The sequence below is a fragment of the Gymnoscopelus braueri genome, assembly GCF_963280865.1.
Source record: "Gymnoscopelus braueri genome assembly, chromosome: 3".
Classification (NCBI taxonomy): Eukaryota; Metazoa; Chordata; class Actinopteri; order Myctophiformes; family Myctophidae; genus Gymnoscopelus; species Gymnoscopelus braueri.
This window is the reverse complement of record NC_137612.1, coordinates 22,050,153-22,070,712: the sequence shown is the minus strand read 5'-3', so window position 1 is coordinate 22,070,712 and position 20,560 is coordinate 22,050,153. Positions and strand designations below refer to the sequence as shown.

The window sequence follows — 20,560 nt, the reverse complement described above, 5'->3', positions numbered from 1 at the left end:
GTTATTCAGCCTGTAGACCACAGGGGGGCAGTAAACACAACAGGAGTCATGTTTGGGCAGACAGTGCCCCCTGCTGGCACTTCATGTCCCTACATGTTTGTGTAAATGTAATGAGGACATAAATGTTTAAAGGTTTACCTGTGCTTAAACTTAATGGTTTGGACAGAAAGGACATGAAACATGAGACATGAGTTATGTGATTTTCTCTCAAATCTGGTGCCGGTAGGTAACTCTAAAACTCTTGAATCAAACCATAAAGAAGGCAAGGCAAAAGTAGTAAAGGCAATTAAGGTATAAGTTTAATATTTTTGAAAAGTATGCATATACAAAGAACAAAGACTTCAGACAAAGCATTTGGTTTTGCACCAAAAAAACCAAATAAAACAAAAAAAAACAGGTTATAATAATTATACAGACTCGGGCTGGACTTCAACCCAACTCTAAGCCACCAGTAAAGAAAAACAAAATAACAAATCACAGATAATCTTTATCAAACTGTCTCTCTGCCATTGGAGGTTTCTTTTATGTACTAAACCAAACAGAGGTTTGCTTTATGTTAACTGGCAGATAAGAGTTCAGGTGAGTTCCGACCCCTAAATGTAAAAAGGAGTTAAAGTAGCCTCATTTTTATAAAATAAAAAACAAACAGAACAACAAAAAAAAAGTTTTGGTAAAAACATCTGGAGCCTACATCAACATTGTGTGCCAGCTTACATTATTATTATATCTGTTAAACCTATCATCAAAACAGAGACCAAGGCTTGGCTACATGCAGAGCCATACCGATAGAACGGGTAAGAGAGACAGCCCATCCTGTCACACAGCATCATACAACCTGCCTGGACACAGCTGTAGCCGTGTGATTAAACACTCAAGCCTGAGTAAGATCAGATCTATAAGTTCACAATGTGTCCCATTGCGACACATTGTGAGCTTGAAAATCTGCTATTTTTGGAGCACAACAATGCCACGCAACTCAGTAGACATTAAGCATTAGTTGCATGCGGGTAGTGCATGTGAAGTGATTGGTGTCTAAAAGTCATGCTCCTAAGGTGGCTACTGGTGTACACGATGGGGTCTCTGTTGTACCCGTTCTCACTGTATGGTTACAACAATGGTTCAACGATATCCTGCCTACACTCCCTTGGTCCCTGGCAACGCATTAAGAACACACCGCTTGTTCTGCTAACACTGTTTTAAAAGTTCCCTGCTTCAAAAAAAGGCCAGTTCCTGCGGTCCGCTCACAGACCCTTTTGCTATTGGTTTGCCTTTAGCTCTTCCGGCGAACACCGCATTCCAAATAGACCGCTAGTCAGCACCCTGAACGTCAGCAGATGTGACAGGATTAGATGGTACAGAGCAGAATGTTAGGTCCTAATAGAGCATGTAGGACATCAACTATGGTTCACATATTTATCCAATCCTTTCAGATGTGCACAGTTCTCTGGGTGGCCAAAGCTTAGAGTCAGTCCGCCTGGAATACGGAAGAAAGTTTTTCAGACTTCAATTGTTGTTTGTTGAGGGAAGGGGAGGGCGGGTGTTGGCAAACAAAAACAAAGAAGCACTACTTGTCAAGTACTACTGAGAAGGGTCGTGGGGGCTAGGTGATGAGTGCGCTCGTCACAGGGCGCAGATAAAGCAGCACTTATCAGGCAGCTGGAAAAGGGGCAGGGCTTAACTCCATCAAAGCTTTTCATTGGCCAATGGCAGCTAAGTGGCTGGACACCAAGAAGTGGATAGGCCACTACACTGACAAGATTCAACTCGACATACCTCCTGAATTCTACTTAAGCCTGGTGCATTTCACCATCCTGCCCGGAGCCCACCTGCAACCTGTTAGCGGGGTTAGGTTTGTCTTCTGTCTCCCAAAAGGCCGGACTCAGATATAGGTGAAAGGACATTTTCATTATTGCAGAGGGTTATCTGAAACTTAGTTGGTCATCTTCTTTCTTAAGTCTTTGCTGTGGAGGACATAGCTGTTAACCAGCCTTAGCAGAGCAAGGGAAAGGGATGGTATGGAGAGGGCGAGGGAAGAATGTGTGTGCATGTATGTACATAAGGTAGGGGGGGTGTGTGTGTGTGTGTGTGTGTGTGTGTGTGTGTGTGTGTGTGTGTGTGTGTGTGTGTGTGTGTGTGTGTGTGTGTGTGTGTGTGTGTGTGTGTGTGTGTGTGTGTGTGTATGCTTTCAGGGCGGGGGTCACTCATAGCAGCAGGCATTTGCGTTTCTTCTTGGGCTCTGGGGGCTCCAACGCAGCCAATATCGCCTCATCAAACACATTCTTTAGGCCTTTCTGTGGACACAAACACACACACAGGCTGAATGATGAGACAACACACTCTCACACACAGGTCAAATAAAGGGGTCAATAGGAGACAGTCAATGGGAGGCAAGTCACTGTGCAAAACAAAGCGTAACATATTCAGGTCCAAACAAACAGCTAATGAACCATGGAATGTGTGCCGTTACATCAGACAAACCAACAAGGCCCAATCAGTTCAAAGACGACTAAATAAATAAAATAATCCAGAAATGTATGACCTTGTGGAAATAAACTAATGTGTGCAACATTTTATGTAATGTCTGTGTTCCAATGATTTGTGTGGGTTGCCGCACACCTATCTATAAGCTCACAACATGATGTTGTGAGCTTATAGATCAGTTATTTTCAGTGTACGACACAAGCAGCTAGTGACCACCTTACACCAAACGGCCGAGAACGCAGGAACACGCAGCGAATCGAGCAAAACTCTCATGATTGTATCTCAACATAGGTAATATGGTGTAAGGCTGGCATTAGTATAACTCAGGCTTTAGGATACAACGCAAAACATGTTACTGTGTTGACTGAGTGTGAGGTGCAGATTGGTTGTGACAATTCAAATCATTGGCAAGTCAAACAAGAAAGTGGGGGTAAAGAGAACAAGGATCCACACATATTATCCACACACAAAGGTAAAGAGGTAGAGGCTGAGTGTATAAGGCAGGACAAACAAAACTAATAAGCCAGAATCACACAGACACACGGGCACATGGCCCCACACACACACACCCACCCCTATGTCCACCTAGAGATCTTTAAGAAGTCAACAGTGGCCTATAACAAAGCACTGCGCTTGGCAAGGCAGGCATATTTTTCAGGCATTATCAATGACAACAAGCAAAATGCCAGAGTCTTATTCTCTACCATTGAACATCTCTTAAACCCCCCCCCCCCAGGCTTACAAGGAGTCGCTCCCTGCTTCTAAAGCTAAGTGTGATGAGTTCGCATCCTTTTTTGAAAACAAAATGTTTAGCATTCGAGCTGGTATTATGAATGCTGCTGCTAGCACTGCAAATGCGGCAAATGGTGCATGGTGCAAAAATGTAGATTACTCCAGAGGAAGCCTAATATCATTCTGCGCAATTAATGAAGAGGAACTCCGTAAAACTATATCACAGATGACATCTTGCTCACTGGATGCAATACCCACCCCGTTTCTCAAAGAGGTTTTAGACAGTGTTATTGGAGATATCCTAAGAATTGTAAACAGCTCTCTACTTTCAGGCGTCTTTCCAGACTCACTGAAAACGGCTGTAGTCAGGCCGTTACTCAAGAAACACAACCTTGATCCATTGGTGCTGGGTAATTATAGACCAAAAACTATCTTTCATCAACTGGATGTGTTCCTACAGAACAATAAGGTTCATAACAAATTCCAATCTGGCTTCAGGAAAGGTCATAGCACAGAAACAGCACTTGTAAAAGTAATTAATGATCTTAGGGTGTCCGCTAAAATGTATCCGTTCTCCTACTCCTTGACTTAACCGCTGCTTTTGATACGATTGATCACACAATTCTACTACAACGCATGGAGTACTGGATTGGTTTGTCAGGCACAGCCTTGTCTTGGTTTTACTCTTACCTAACAGGCAGAAGCTATTTTGTCAGTCTAGCTAACTTTGACTCAGACAAACAACATCTGTTCTGGTATTCCACAGGGCTCAATTCTGGGTCCCTTATTGTTCTCCCTGTATATACTACCGCTGGGAGAACTCATCGCCGATCACGGAGTGAACTTCCATTTCTATGCTGATGATACCCAGCTGTATCTTTCAGTAACTCCAGACGACCCCTGCGCTCTAGACCCATTGTTGACCTGTCTGTCCAGTATAAAATGCTGGATGAGTGAGAACTTTCTTAAGCTAAATGAGGATAAAACAGAAGTTCTCATAATTGGCTCCAGTGAGCAGAGAGAATCAACAAGTAGACTTGGTAACCTGGCTGTAGAAAGTAACACCACAGTAAAGAACCTGGGGGTTATTATCGATTCTGAATTGAATTTTAATACACACATTAATCATTAATCACCAAGATTGCTTTCTTTCATCTTAGAAATATTGTGCGAATTAGAGAGCGAATTAGAGACTATCTGTTGTTAGACGATGCAAAAACGTTGATCCACGCTTTTGTTTTCTCTCGGCTTGATTACTGCAACGCACTCTACTCTGGCCTGCCAAAGAAAACAACTGACAGATTACAACTTGTTCAAAATGCGGCAGCCAGAATTTTTACTAAAACTAGGATGAGAGAACATCACTCCAGTTCTAGCTTCACTACACTGGCTCCCGGTTGTTTTTAGGATTGATTTTAAAATTCTTTTAATAGTTTATAAAGCTCTAAATGGTCTGGCACCTTCCTACCTCTCTGACTGCCTAGAGAGATATGTTCCAAACCGGGCCCTCAGGTCTTTAAGTGCTGACCTGCTCGGGGTGTCTATAATGACATATAAAAAATACGGTGAAGCAGCATTCTGCTTTTACGGACCGACAGTGTGGAATAAACTCCCATTACACTTAAGACAGGCAGCCTCTGTCGATAGCTTTAAAGCACAGCTCAAGACCTATTTCTTCACTCTTGCTTTTAGCTGATTCTTTGGTTGATTTTTAATTCCTCACTGTATTTTAATGTTGTTTTATGCCTTTGCTTTTATTTGCTTTATTGTTAAATTGGTTCTAACTGTAATTGTATTCTTGCTCTGTAAAGCACTTTGAGCTGCATTTCATGTCATGAAGGTGCTATACAAATAAAGTTTATTATTATTATTATTATGAATGAACCAAATGAGATTCAAAAGTGTTGTGATCGCTGCCTTGAGATGGATGTCATGAAAAGAGACGAGTGTTATGTTTGCCCCTCAGCAGAACAGTGTAAGAGCCTTACATTCAGCCTGATCATGTGAGGTCTAATACTGTGCTGCTGTATGCAGGGAACCCACAGGCCCCAGGGGCTCTAGTCGGCTCAGAGTACACTAGTCCTAAACTACACTCCTCTGTGGACTCTAGAAAATGAACTGGGAAAGAAGCGAGAGCAAGAGATAGCAAGTAAATGTGTCCTTTATTAATTAATTTCACAAACCATTTATTACAATTATGGAAGCTTCTTTTTTTTATTTCATCTGAAATTCCAAGAAAGGAGGATATGCACGGCAGAAAATTGCACATTAGTCATCTAGAGAGCATGAGTGGCCACAGAAAGTGTGAACCATATTCTTTGCTTCATGACAGGAAGCAAACGACTTCCAAGAAAAATAACATTGTCTGGTTATGAGCCCATGTAAAACAAATGGTCAATATAGCTCAAGATGTGCCAATATTGCCTGCTTTCATGCTAAAGGAAGAATAGTTCCTTTAATAGATGGCCAAACTCTCTCTATATATCACAGTTGTACTAAACAGCAACCATAATCAGACATCTTGGCCTGTTTAATTATACATCAACCAGTAGTACAAAATTACATAAACATTAGTTTGTTAATGGAGGCACAGGTTGTATTAATGTGCAGATCTTTTAATACTGCTTTTAATACAAGTCACCACCCTACATCCTCTCCAAACTACATGGACTACTATTAGTGAATGGGAAAGGAAAATCTAGAGTAACTGAAGCAACAATGGCCACATCCCAAACAGCATCCTACGTCCTCTGTAGGTTAGCTCTACTCTTGGCCACAGACCAAATATATGAGGAAGGGTCAAAAGCAGAACCCTGTGTGGAGAATAATGAGACGGTCTGGTGATGTGTCTGACTGGAAGGTTAATGATGTCAATTCAAACAAAGTTCAAGCAAACCCCTTTCCAAAACGTAAACATTAAGTAGGCTAACACAGGAATCTGCCGATTTGGCCAAATGTTATTATTTTATGTCACAATTAGTCAAATCCTATAAGTCAGAAAACAGAGACACACGCTGTGGTGAGCTCTCAATGAAAAGTAGCAGTGGGTGAGAGGAAGTGAAGACAGGAAATGGGTTGCTGATTGGCATGTTGGTTACTTGGCTGTAAAGACGAGAAAATACTTGAAAAGCAGCAGCTATGAAGGAATAAAGAGAGGGGGAGAAGGACACGGGTAGAGAAGAGATGGAGAGTAGAAAGGCAAGAGACAAGGGGGCTGAGGGTAAAATGGTGGTGGAGGTCAGAGAACAATAGCAAGGAGAGGAAGAGAGAGGTGGTGAAGAGGAGTGGGCGACTTTAAAATATATAGCATTTCCTCTTTCTCTTGGTCTCGGGCGGCTCTAGGGCAGCTAGGATAGCTTCATCAAATACATTCTTCAGCCCTCGCTACAATGACAGAGGGGAGGGGAGAGAACAACACTATATTAGCACAGCAAGCACAGGCACAGCGAGAGAGAGGGAGATGGGTATAAAAGAGGAACATGGCCGAGCAAAGAGGAACACTGTCTGAAACAGATAGAATTAACCACTTAAGCCTTATGTCGTAAGTTGGCTATGCGAAAACAGTCGATTCTGCAAGCTTGTAGAGCTGCTATTTTGGAGGACAAAATTTAAAATTTGTTTTCCTATAATGACATGCCCAAAACAGGGACGCCAGGGTTAATGTGGTTAAAGAATGCGTGTGGGAAAGACGAAGAGAAGGAGTGTGCGGCCACAGAGTAGTTCTGTTAGCTGGGCTGTGAAGCAGAGGTGTGGATGGAGGGATGCTCCCCAGACCGCAGAGGTAGCGGACAGGAAACAGGATATTACATCAGCAGCTGTGCAACAGCCACTGCTGGTGGGGGTGGGGGTGGGGGTGGGGGTGGGGGCAGGAAGGAAGGAGCAGAGAGACTATTGTTCTCTTCCAGCAAGGCCCGTCCCCACAGCCTGGGACCCGGCAACCCGCCCGCTGAGCCTGGTGTCACCTTCTTTCTCCCAGAGCTGATGTTACATGACTGGTTGTGAGAAGGCAATCACAGTAACATGGCCAGGGCCATGCTTGAGTTGAGGAACAAGGTTAACTAGCTCTCCCAGGGGGAAAAAAAGTGCTTTTCTCTCGTTCTGTCTGTCACCTGCTCCTATATCTTGACAGCCTCAGCTGAGGCAGTACAATAAAGGTGTTAGTCAAATAAAAATATGTTTACTGGCATTTATCTAGCAATACTAATGTATGTCGGATTGTCAGTATTTAATTTTGGGTGTGGCAGCTCAGTGGTTAGCACTGTTGTTTCACATCAGTGACAGTGTCCTGGGATTGAGCCAAACTGGGACCTTTTTTTGCATGTCTTCCCTGTGACCAAAAGGCATTAAGGTTAGTATGTTAGTGCCCTTGACCAAGGTAAATGGCCTTAGAACTGCACCCTGGGCGCTACTCACTGCTACTAAAGGTTTGGGTCCAATGCAGAGGATGAATTTCCCCACAGGGATCAATAACATGCAACCTATATCTATGCAATCTATATAGACAAAGATCAGCGTTTAATTTTGGTTTTAAAAGTCTGAAGATAAACACAAGTACCGTCACAATACATGCAGGAAAAGTTCTGTTTTTCACTCCAACAACAAAAAAAATGTTGAAACCTGACATATACTTAACTATATCAGCAATCAAAACGGCAAAAGAAATCCCATAAAATATGGGGTTGTGGTATAAAAAAAAATTGAGAACCCCTACCCTAGGGTAACATTATAATCCGTTTCAAATATGCAAACCACAGCCCTGATCTAACCAAGTATACTATGGCCTATACAGTACATGTTTCTCCTGAACCATCGAACCTTTATGGGACTTGAATCAACAACCCCCCTGACCTCATGAAGTAAGACACAAAATATCAACATTCAGATCAGAAATAGAGGAACAATATGCATATGGGTCAGGGGACATAATGTTCCTCTTTACACCACTTTCTTGCCTTTTTACCTCTGAAGAATATACTGTACCGTACGTGAGTGCATGTGCATTTGAGTATATGGGCCCTATCCTGCTACTCCGTGGCACAATGTGCTATCCGTTAATCACGCACAAGGTAGCTGCCGTTACCTCTAAACGACATAGTGCATCAGCTTTACCCACTGAACATTATGCCGACTGCCATATTTGCGCCTGGAGGTGTGGCTGATGGGCGTGTAGTTGAGCTATCTGTGGAATTGCTACCTTGTCCACACGCGTATGGGAAAGCGCATTGTGGGTCCTCAGACCACCCGCTATACGGTTGGTTGTTTACAAGAGCACGCCTGAAATGGAAATGTGGGGGCGCACATTGAGCATGCATGCAAGATCCCAGAGCCGATCTGAAAGACTCATATTTCGGAGTCGGCATAATGTATAGCGGGTAACGCAGCCGTAAGTTACCGTTTGGGGACAGCGCCAGCTGCCTTGTGCGTAATTAACGGGTAGCGGGTAGTGCCAAGGGATGGCGCAAGATAGGGCCCTCAGTCTACATAGCTCTTACCTGTGTCAGGGCTGAGCACTCCACGTATTTGACGGCCTTGAGGTCCCTGGCCAGTTTTTCGGCTGTTTCTGGAGTAATGGGCTTCTGCTTGTTCTTGGCCAACTTCTCTATAGTGGACGGGTCGTCCCGCAGGTCGATCTGAGTCCCCACCAGCAGGAAAGGCGTCTTTGGACAGTGGTGGGTGATCTCTGGTACCCACTGGACATCACACAAACACAGAGAAATGTAAGGATACGAGCAAAGCCTTGGCTCGCACATTTGTCTGTAACGGGTACGCTCAGACTACATTGTCACCGATGAAGCTGCATGTTGTATTAGGCATAGATTTGAAGACCATCAATTAAAAGTGGATTTAGTAAAATGTGTACAATAAGATCCGGAAATGAAGTCAGTTTAATTCAAACCCAGGGTTATTCAAACCCAGCTTTACTTCTTTGGGTTGATTATGCTTAAAATGATTATGGTGCCCAGAACAAGGAAATGACAGACAACAGAATAAATATAGTATAAATGCTCCGCATATGGATTAATATTGCATCGAGGTTTTAATGTCAGTCAGGCACAGGTGGTAGCAGTAATGGTTTTGGAGGTGAGGTAGAGCTATGTGTCATCAGCGTAGCAGTGAAAACGGAGGCCGTTATGGCGAAGGATCTGTCCGACAGATTTCAACTGTAGTGTCTGTTGAACACATATTGCACTATGCAGTAGCAATTGTGCAAACCACTTAGTGAAAACCACTTATTTGTTGGTTTTGAAGTCATTTTGAAATGTGCAAACTGCTGGTTGAGCACAAAAGAGTTTATTGTATTTGACAGCTGCATGTTCAGGAAAATGTTTAGATCCTTAGCACATTTTAGATCCTTCTATTTTACAGTTACCATTTTATTTGTCCTTGTTAATACATTTTTTATACATATAAATAATAGACAATAAATACTATTGAAATACTTGGCAAAATGTGAAATATATCCTGCTAAGCTACAGAAAAATAAACCTAATTGCTGCCCTCATACTTCCCATTGTCTTTACTGCCTTCAAAAGCAAATTCATTAGAATTTGTTTGGAGGGAGAAAAAGTGCCAAGTGAGAGACAGAAGAAAAAAGACTTGCCTTTTCTTTAACGTTTTCGAAAGAGGAGGGGGATACGGAAGAGAAACAGACAAGGAAAACATCTGTCTGGGGATAACTCAGAGGTCGTAACCTGTCATAGTCCTCCTGACCTGGAGAAACCACATAAACGAAAAAGTGTTAAAAAACACAAGTTTAACATCATAACAATTAACAATATAACACAAACACACACACACACACACACATACGCCAGGCTGTCTGCTGCCTGTCCGACAGATCAGCTCAATACCCAGTCTCCCAATCTATGGACGACACTTATACTACAGAAAGCGTCTGTATCAGAACACGCTTCAACGTAACGGCAGAAATATTTCCTCGTCCACCATCGACTCACAATCTGAACTGTAGGCATGCTGCATGAGTACCACTAGTCAACTGTAGCATGTAACAAGAAAACACATACCCGCAGTATCGAACAAGCCCAAAGTGTAGGGCTCGCCTCCGATCATTACAGTAACAGCATAGTTATCAAACACCTACAGTTTGGAAAGAGGGAGGAAGAGAGACAAGTGGTTATAAATCAGTGTGGACACACACACACAAGAGTGATGTGATAGTTGCATATAATCTCTTGGCTTCATCCACTGACCGTAGGTACATATTCCGAGGGGAACTTGTTTGTCGTATAAGAGATGAGCAGACAGGTTTTACCAACTGCTCCGTCCCCAACCACAACACACTTGATGGTCTGCATAGCTGGCTTTTACACAACTCATTCAAGATCTGGAAAAGAGAGAAAAACAGGTTGTGTTTCATTAGTGAGGGGCTACAGCAGAAGGATCACACAACAGGCTAACAACGGCCATGTGGTCGACAAGACGACTGGATTTGAGATTGAACAAAGTGATGAGCGAGAACAGGAGATGACAATGAGAGACTTCTCAGTGCTCGCTTTCTCTACTATGGCACTAAACATTTTAACAGCTGCTAAGCAGGTTGGAGCAGTTACTGTGAATACACAGTACATCTACAAAAGACCCGTTTTCCAATAGTAATCATTGATAGTGTTTGTTCAGTCACAGGGGTTTTTCCCCATCTCTCCAGATCTTCAGAAAACAGAAAAGAAATGTTCAGGTTGTGATCATTTTATCCACTCAGGAGAGAGAAACCAACAAATATAATGTATTAGCTCCAGTACCACTTTTGTCTGCCAATTTATTTGTTGTATCAATGAATTTCACTTCTTTATCCTGTATGAATTCTGTATGAGTCCTGAAAATGTACTGTATATCCTCCTTCACATTAAAGAGCAGCACAACACTTTTGGCAACCCCACTTTCAAATTACCAACAAGTCTGATGTACACTGACTCACCAGATCTTGTCCAGTGGGATAAATATTATAGAGACAATATTGTCTGCTGGCTTCCCACCTGCAAACACCCCCTCGAAAGGACCCACTCGAAAATGAGATGCTACCTCCGTGAGTATCCTTTCAATATGACTAAAAACTGATATTATGTTAGCTGGAGTCTCCAAGGGCCTCTCGTGTCTGTGAGAGTCAACAACCATTGAGCTCTCAATTCCTGTGTAAACCCATACTGTCCGAGACCCAATAAATGTGGTCTGATCGGCACCAGGTTTTTAGGAGCATCTTTTTTTACTGACTACTTTGCCTACTTTGACATTATAGATTTTGTGGCGGCCAGCAACATTGGATATTTGATACATAATTCAACCGGTTCGTGGCTCTTGATAGAGAAGGCGGTTCAGCTGTCAGTAGCGCACACATCTGCACATCAAAGCATTGCGCATTAGAATGAAACGCTTGTAGAATAATTCATGTGTTAAATCCAGTCCGACTGCTGACGGTCATTTTGAAAAACAGCTCAAGCGTGCAACACTGCTCTAGTATTGTATGAGTTACAATTATATACAATATTTGAACTAATATATTTATATGAAATATATAACATTTTCAGTTAATTAGTCCTAAACAGATAGTGGTTCATGTTTCATTTAAACGGTTAAGAATTTAAAATCCAATCCCTATAAAATACAGTCCATAAATTTGACATGCTGTCTGACTACAAGTTGGATAATGTGTACATGGCATTAGTTCCGCCTCACTCACTTTGCTGAGCTATTCTTGTCCTATTGGATCCACAATAAACCTCCCCCACTTACACGCAATCCACAGTCACTGTCAGCAACACAGTAACTGCGTCACTGTCAAATCAAAATTGTTACTTGCTAAAAACTATTAAAAATTTAAGTGCACTGTATATACACACACACAAATCTATAGCACATACAGTATATACGTGCGTAAACAAACACACACACACTAATTGCTAGGTAGAAGTAGCTTCAAATAAACAGCACTGGAGGTCACTTGATGCTCATTAGCTAACACTTTATTAGACAAATATTTGGTAATGTATTATATATCAATATCATAACATCATTAGTCCATTTATGCTTCTCTTCAAACTGGCCTGCCTGTCACTTTCTCTGGCCCTCATCAAAATTGTTACTTGCTAAAAACTATTAAAAATTTAAGTGCACTGTATATATACACACACACAAATCTATAGCACATACAGTATATACGTGCGTAAAACAAACACACACACACTAATTGCTAGGTAGAAGTAGCTTCAAATAAACAGCACTGGAGGTCACTTGATGCTCATTAGCTAACACTTTATTAGACAAATATTTGGTAATGTATTATATATCAATATCATAACATCATTAGTCCATTTATGCTTCTCTTCAAACTGGCCTGCCTGTCACTTTCTCTGGCCCTCAGTCTCCTTTTTTTCATAATTTTCTCCTGTAACATCCGCTCTACAATGCCTACATATCAGATTTACACCTGCCTCCAATCCCAAATCCAGTGCAGGTGACCATCTGTTTACGTGTAACCAGCCTGCCAGGACACATCTCTGAGAGCAAGCGATTTGAAGTAGGGTGCAATTCCAAATGTGGAGAGGTATGCAAGTTTTGTTTCCCCACAAGTACATTTGGCCACTATTCGTCAATCAGCAGCATAGCTCTGAAAAGCTCATCTGTGTTAGCACAGGAGCTGTACGGATGATGCTGAGCCTGAGTCCATTGTTTTAAAGTTGCAGTTCACACGTCCAAACCATAGACTGTATAAAAAGAATGGACAGCATTACGCCCCTAGACTCTACAGACCGATGAAGCCGATTGTTCAGCAATTTCAAATCCGCCATCTTTCAATATTGCGTCATATCCTGCAGAATGACACCAGACCAATCAAATCATCCCGCCCCTCCTAGAGCATAATCTACGTTATCGTCAATTTTAAAATAAATGGGACCATAGTTTACCAAAACGCATATCATGATGATTGAAAGGAGACTTTAAACTAGCGACTGGAAGCATATAGTATTTATGACTATTTTTATTAAGGTAAGAAAATCTAGTCTAAAGTTTGTCAAAAACCCATCCGCTTGCGTTAAGATAAATTCTTTCCGACACCAGCAGGGGTAAAACAGCGAAACTACGGGCCATTCATATGAACCGTCTCTTCCGTAGCCCTTGGTCCAAACTTGGTCAGAATCAGAAATATAAATGGTTCATCAAAATGGTCCATGTCAGATAATTTTCTCACCCAAACAATGATCATAAAGGATTATTATAGCACCTCAAACTTGGCTGTTTTTGCCTTCATTTAGAATTCCAGGATATATGAATTATGCCAATATGCCACGTCTGTAGAAACAACCCCTCATTAATATGCTAATATGCCACGCCCCTGGAATGAACATGATGCGGAGGCACGTCAGGTGTTAATGCATGCCATTGAAGAAGATTTGATTGGCGTGTCACAGATGACGTTACTCACTACCTGAAATTCAGTCACACCTGCTTTCATAAAGAGGGCGGGTCTTAAGGCCATATATATATATATTGCTTTAGAGAAAAGGAGAGTGCCAAAAACCACCAGGATTTTCATGGATAAACTTGAAAAACATGACAAACACAGACAAAATTCCAACTTGCATTTTTGTGGATAAACAAACTGCTTGTGCTTGTAAACTTAACCTCCCCACCACCAACTGCATACTGTTCCACCAATGTGTATCACGCGATTGATTTATACTCCATCATAAAAGGGTATATCATCATATGTCAAAAAGCAGATCTACAAGCTATAGGAGGTACTACTGTGGCCTACTGGCTGTCTACACAAGAGATTTGACAATGATCAGTCTGGCGGTTTATCAGATTAGCTCCAGACACAGACACAGACACAGACTGACCTTATAGACACATATTCCTGCAGAGCCAGCCACGCTGTAAAAAATCTTTAATGTCGATTAGTGTGGCTGATGGCAGGAGAAAACGCCATAATGAGGCCGGCTACCTCTTATGTGCTCAACATGCACCCTCAACTGATGATGCACACCCTGACCCTACGCTGCAGTCTTATTCAATATGACCCAGTAAGGCCTTTTACATTATAAAGGCAGTCGGAGAGCAACAACAATAAAAAAATCTTTCCGTTTTAATTTGGCTGTATGCTCTCTCTTTTGGCACACAGTCTCATTATGTACCAAATGCAGTGCACGGTATTGTTTAGGTAATTTATACATTTTCCAAACATAGCCAACCAGTAAGAAGTATTTTCAGACCAATCACTCTAAATATGAGCAGCAATTATGTGAGCACGGTCCTCCTCTTAACTTACTTTACGGTTTTATTTTTTAGCAACAATTCAACTTTCCTTTCTGTCTCTTTCTCTGTATGTTTTAGCGTTCAAGTACGCATATACACCATGCAAAACACAGTGTACAAGAAACAATTATAATGACCAAATATTGCAGGCAGAGTGTGCTCTGGAACAATGTGCATCTGACGTGTTGTGCGCTCCTTAAAGGTCAACTGCGACCTCATGTAATACTCAACTGTGTGTGGTGTAAATTAATAAATAAATACAGTCAAAACTGCATCAAATCTGCATCAAAGATTCACATACATGTCATACAGCATTTCCTGCCATATCGATTCTAGCAGTGGCCACTGTCGATACATGTATCGAGAAGCATGACGATACAATATATTGCCATATCGATTGTTTGTAGCACAGCCCTACTTTTTAAAATGAAGATAAGCCACTTTACTAACATACGATCGTCCTTGGTGATCTGAGATTATCTGTGGTCGATCAATTGGTGCAGCCCTAACAAACTGCTAATAACAGCACAGCACTTTACAACTATATGATTTAACTTTTAGCCTAACCTAAAATGAGATTAAATTAAATTTTACCCAAACCAGTTGGTGCTGGGCTTAAATGTCAAGCTCTGTTCAACATAGGGCTGCTTGTTGATGTACCTCAGTTTATTTGTCCACTGTCCAGTGATTTATAACAGAGTCCTCTATCTGGGGTTCAAAGGGCAAGGACGGACTGGCCATTGTTCATTCTTTTCGTAATTTAATACAGAATCTAAACGGCAGAATGATCCTACAGACAGCGCTGCCAGAGAATCGTCCGAAGAACAAATGGGGAGCAGAATGTCCTTCACACACGTAGGTACACACCTAAGTTGTTGTGCTACCATAAACTTAACAATCTGTCAGAGATGGAGAGTTGGGCGTGGGTGGAGATAGAAAGAATGAAGGTAGGCTACATCCCAAAATGCCTCCTGTTTGGATTTTCAAAGCAATTTGAACATCAAACAAATACACAACACAACAATGCACCTATACTTCAATATCAAAGATAAGTGAGCATACACAGTAAACTCCTCAGCATGCATTTAGCCATTTGTGACTTATAGATGTAACCAAATGGACCCATTTGGTTACATTTGTTCACTGAGTTAAATTAACACTGAGGATTTTACTGTGTATGTATGTCATTGCCTTTCACAGATTGTGGATGGTACGTATACCACAAGTCAAAGAGCACAATTAGGGGTGTAGTGCTTTTGGTGCTAAAAACAGGCTTCCTGTAAAATCAAAGTTGTTTTTGTGATTAAATGGCAATCAAAGTAAAAGACACAAGACCTCTCTGCTCTCTCCAATGCTGAATGAAGTGACCCATGATGGTAATGGTGAAGGAGTCTTCAAGAGACCCGGACGGTGAGAGAAGCACAAGTGAAATAAACCCCATCAGACATTCTATCAGATATAGTCGATCTATATGCTTTTTTACTAAATCATTTAACAGTATCAAATATATACAGTACAATATTCATGCAACATCAGACCTTAACTTTAAAATATCCATGATTTGATGTTGATGAACTAGTCTTATTATACAGTACGTGTGCACTACGTGGCAAGCCTGCACCAAACGTAAACACCACAGAAGAGAACATATGGTACTCTTAATTCTAGACATGCTGCAAGTAGACCAAATCACCTGCACAGTGGCTGCCGAGAAGCTAAGTAACAGCTTCTCATCTGACGTCTAAGAATGGTAATGTCCTTTATCCGAGGCTGCTAGATCCTCAGCAAAGCTCTCTTTTATGTGACAGATGACACTTTGCTCCCCCCTATTCCTACATATTGGGTGAGCAGACCTCCTATCCCTCTCTCCCAATAGTGGGTCACTGCGGCTTTAAACTGGAGCATAACGTCATCTGTTTAGTCGTGCTGCACAGCACCATTTAGCTAGCTAGGACATGAGATGACCATAGGTATCAATCTAGGAACATTAATGCTACCATGATAATTAACTTTCACAATTAGGATTCTTATCAAAACTACTGACCCCGAGAGTAGAATCGTTGTGAGACTGGAGCATGCGTTGCACACACTGAAACACAATGGCTAGATGGCAGTATAAATCAAAATGAAAAGTAATATCATTTAAGCCTACATAGGAGGTCAGCATAACATTTTTCTGGAATATTAAAGAACACAATTTGACTGCAGACTACAGAGTAGAACAGGAAATCAACACAGCTTTGCAGCTAACTTTGATAGAGCTGCATTAATACCCGATGCCTAAAACAGCAATTGACAAATTTCACTAAGGCAGGATGCCCACTAGCAACAACAACCCCCCACATCCCTATGACCCCACATGAAGGCATTTTTTTCTACACGCCTTTGCCAGAACTTCTGACCACCAGCCTCGACATATCATCCGTTCTTCCTGCGCAAAATGCTCCCCATTCCTAGTTCCTCCAACGTTAAGATACAGACACTGTCATTCACCAAAACTCTGCAGACAAAAAGCATCCTTAGTCTGTCCTCTACAGTGTTATAATATGTCTGCACTAAGCCTATGCACAGCTCTGCATCACTGGGGGGGTATAGCAGAGAGGGACACAGCAGCAGCAACCCTGAGGTTGCCGTTTCAACAGCAGATACTGTGACCATAGGGAGAGTGTGGGGTAGGCTAGAGGGGAAGTCCAGCACAGTCATTTAGACAACTGTTTTATTAAATACATCCTCCTTAAAAGATCAATTCCGATTCAGTTTGAATCCAAGTAGGCCTATAAATTAACAGAGATAACATTCCTCGCTAACTGTGTCAAGAAAATGGGAGCTACCCACATTCAGTGTGACCATGTGTGATATGCTTGAAAGTTTAATTTCTCTTCATTATGTGCACCACATCATGCATGCTAGCAGCAAATCCCATCACAAGCAAAGAAACAATGTACAGCTGTCTTTAATCTAGCAAACCTGTCCGATCACAGCTAGTCTTGGCACTGTGTTGATACCAAGTCACCACAGAAGGGCTTTATGAAAACACTTCTGATTGTTATGCTGCTGGGAGGAAAATTGAAAAGGCAAAGGACAAATAAATGCATTTGCTGCATGTAAACTCAGCACACAACTCGTCTTGCTAGTACAATTAATCAATCTGCTGTACTGGATGCTCCATATTGGCATGTTTATTGTCATGTACCCGTCCACTCTAAATGTCTGTTGTACAGTATGTGTCTGTCTGAGTGCTACAATAATAAAATCAACGGATGACCTGACTACAGTTGTAAGCCTAACCCTTTGTGTTGTCATCTTCATCTAAATAGAGTTAAGCAACCAGTGAGATTTTCTCAGATTATTAGCCAACAATTACTACATTGCATTTCCTAGCCTTAAAATGTTTATGGTTCACGGCTAAAAGCATTTTTAGAATCCCTACCTACCCATTTAGCCAGAATTTGTAGGCCTTCCATTCATTTAATGAAGCTATATTAATATCGAATAACTGCATCTAATATGAAGTAACTCCAAAACAGACCGCGATGTGTATGACCAGTTACACATTTTGCATTTTAGTGAGTTAAAAAACAATTACTAGATTTGTTTGCTATACCTCAATTCAATATTTTCAAAACACTTTGCGTCTGCATTTGCTTGTTAATGTAAGCAGTGGATCGGGTATTGCCTATATCCACTGTTAATTTTAACTACAAATCAAAAAATATACACAAGTAAAACTGACATTCTACATCACACCATCTTCAAGTAAGAAGGAAGCATAGGCTAATGGCTCAAAAGCGTGAAAGCAGCTCAGTGGCCTGTGTCATCCCTTGATTTTCTCCACACAACAGCATATGGCACTTCCTGCCCTGCAGGGCCAGTAATGGTTTGCAAACTGTGGCCTACTTTAAGTACAATGTGTAACTACCCAGAACTAGAAAGACTTGCATCCATGAACACAGACAACTCTGGAATATCTGAACAACACGATCTTGCAACAGCAGACACAGCCTTTTCAGTATTAAAGCTGAGATGTGTTGGGAGGCTGGCCACAGCTGCAGTAATGACTCCATCAGACTTAATCCACTCATTTGTGTTTGTAGGCCAGCCAGCATTGAAAGCAGGGCAGCCTATGGGCTTGCTGTGAAAGCTGCTGAGTTTCAGTTTGCTAGGATGACAGTGTGACAGATGCTGGCACTTAAAACACATAGCTGCTAATTGGAAATAAGCACTGAATTGGACACAAGTGCATCGAGCCTGGAATTTACTTAAACCTTAAATGAGCAAATGATAAAATGGGATGCATCTAATTCTAACTGCACAATGAATAGTACAGTCAAAAGCCCCACGGCTCAAAACAATAGTGTATTGAGTCACATCACAAACGACAGGCTACAGCAAGGTGCTGACTGGCTTTACTACCGGATTTACTCACTTTAAATTCCTCTGTGATTGGTCCCAGTTTGCCTGAAAGCTTTCTTATGAGCCCTTTTCATATACAAGACCCAGTGATGCACATACATTACACAGGCCTGACCCAGAAAGGGGTATTATTATGCCCATTCACAGATGATGCGATATTTACAGTGTCAAACATGTGGGAAAAAAACTAGCCAGAAGATTAAAATATGCTGTTTTAACAGGAATTATTAACAAATGATGGATCATGGATGCCTTCAATTAATCAAATTACAAGTTACTGTTCTACTTATTTTGCGTGAAGATCAGTACAACATTTTCGCTTAAGAAAAAGGAATACGCATATTGCTCAATTCTATCTACATTTGCCTAAGTCATTGCAACACAACACCACAACTCAAAGCTAGTTAGAATTGTACTGTTAATTGTAGTGATCGCGTTAAAATCAGCCCACATTGTTCAGGAGACTCCGGACCATAGAGTTATATTTTGTTTCGGGCTCGATCAAGCTTACCTTGATTGGCTAACTATTATCAACTGGTATTCTGGCAACTGTTAACATGATACTTAACAGCAGTTATTGCCAAACGTTACATTTGGCATTAGCAGAAAGAAAAAAACGTCAAGGTTGACAACTAGGTAGGTCCATGATACAGTATACTAGCTTTGATTGTAAAAATGGCTAACGTTAAAGTAGCCCGACGATACTTGAGATAGCGCTGTAACCGCACAACAGCGCCACTTCGAGGCACGTCACGCTAACATCAACTATTGCTGCTGAAACTGCCGTTGCTCCCTTACTGACAAACGACCCATTTAAATGACTTGTCACACAGCCCTGTTAAGCATTTTAACAAGAACGACAGACTTCACAAAAGGGTCTCATTGCTAACCGGTGCAAACACGCCGCAACACTTCTCCCTAGCCGGGGTCGTTATCGTTACTAACCTAGTTAGCCCAGCTGAGCTAACGTTAGCGGATGCTGTTAGTGAACGAGACAGGCATATTAAACTATCGTGATCCGTTAACCTCAATGTGGCAATCTCATGCTAATAGCAGTGGTTTTAACTGTTAGTAAAGACAGCATTAATCGTTACATTAAGACAAAAAAAAAATAGAATGAAAAGGAGAGATTTGTTTTCCGTACCGTATCCTCTTATTTGTGTCTGTGCCGGGCGTTGGCAGGCTGGCGCTAGGGGCTTCCCACTCAGCAGAACAGGGACACGTCGCGTACTACGTCACTCGGCATCAGCGTTCACCAGTTTCAACATGATTTGGGTTCACTTTAGAACCACTTAAATAGTCCAGGCATTTTAGGTCAAAATGGGGGTCAACCTCCCACCAATTGCAACAAAACCAAACTCAGCTGATTTTGTATCCTCAATATGTCCTGAATCACAGGAAAAAAAGTCGCAAGGAATCGTATGAAGGGAAAGTTTTGAAAATGACCTGTACAGTAAGTATAACGCTTTTTGGCCCTTTCTGCTAGATTTGACTATGCTGTATTTGTTCCTTGTAGCAAAACAAGGATACAGAATATCAGTGACAAGAATTTATTATGATCACATAATCACACAACTGATCAAGTACTGATCAAACAACTCAATTAAATTATGCGCACACAATATCACACTACAAAATGTCAAAATGCTTAAATAGGTGATGT

At 41.5% G+C, this 20,560-nt stretch overlaps 1 protein-coding gene across 1 annotated transcript; it reads right to left on the bottom strand.

The window, feature by feature from the left end:
- Positions 1–277: 277 nt before the first annotated feature.
- Positions 278–20,111, bottom strand: cdc42 (cell division cycle 42). The gene is made up of 6 exons (XM_080424853.1): positions 20,042–20,111; positions 10,425–10,558; positions 10,239–10,311; positions 9,815–9,924; positions 8,706–8,903; positions 278–2,291 (listed from the first exon to the last, which is right to left on the bottom strand). The coding sequence occupies exons 2-6, from the start codon at positions 10,527–10,529 to the stop codon at positions 2,202–2,204; spliced, it is 576 nt and encodes a 191-aa protein (XP_080280979.1). The 5' UTR covers positions 10,530–10,558; positions 20,042–20,111; the 3' UTR covers positions 278–2,201.
- Between the last annotated feature and the right edge of the window lie 449 nt (positions 20,112–20,560).

What these genes read in the sequence shown, in the direction of transcription:
- cdc42 (XM_080424853.1), bottom strand. Translation starts at nt 10,529, where the DNA reads ATGCAGACCATCAAGTGTGTTGTGGTTGGGGACGGAGCAGTTGGTAAA. An exon ending in CCTCGGAATATGTACCTACG is followed by an intron (nt 10,312 to 10,424) that starts GTCAGTGGATGA and finishes TCCAAACTGTAG; the next exon opens with GTGTTTGATAACTATGCTGT. An exon ending in TCGAAAACGTTAAAGAAAAG is followed by an intron (nt 8,904 to 9,814) that starts GCAAGTCTTTTT and finishes TGTGATGTCCAG; the next exon opens with TGGGTACCAGAGATCACCCA.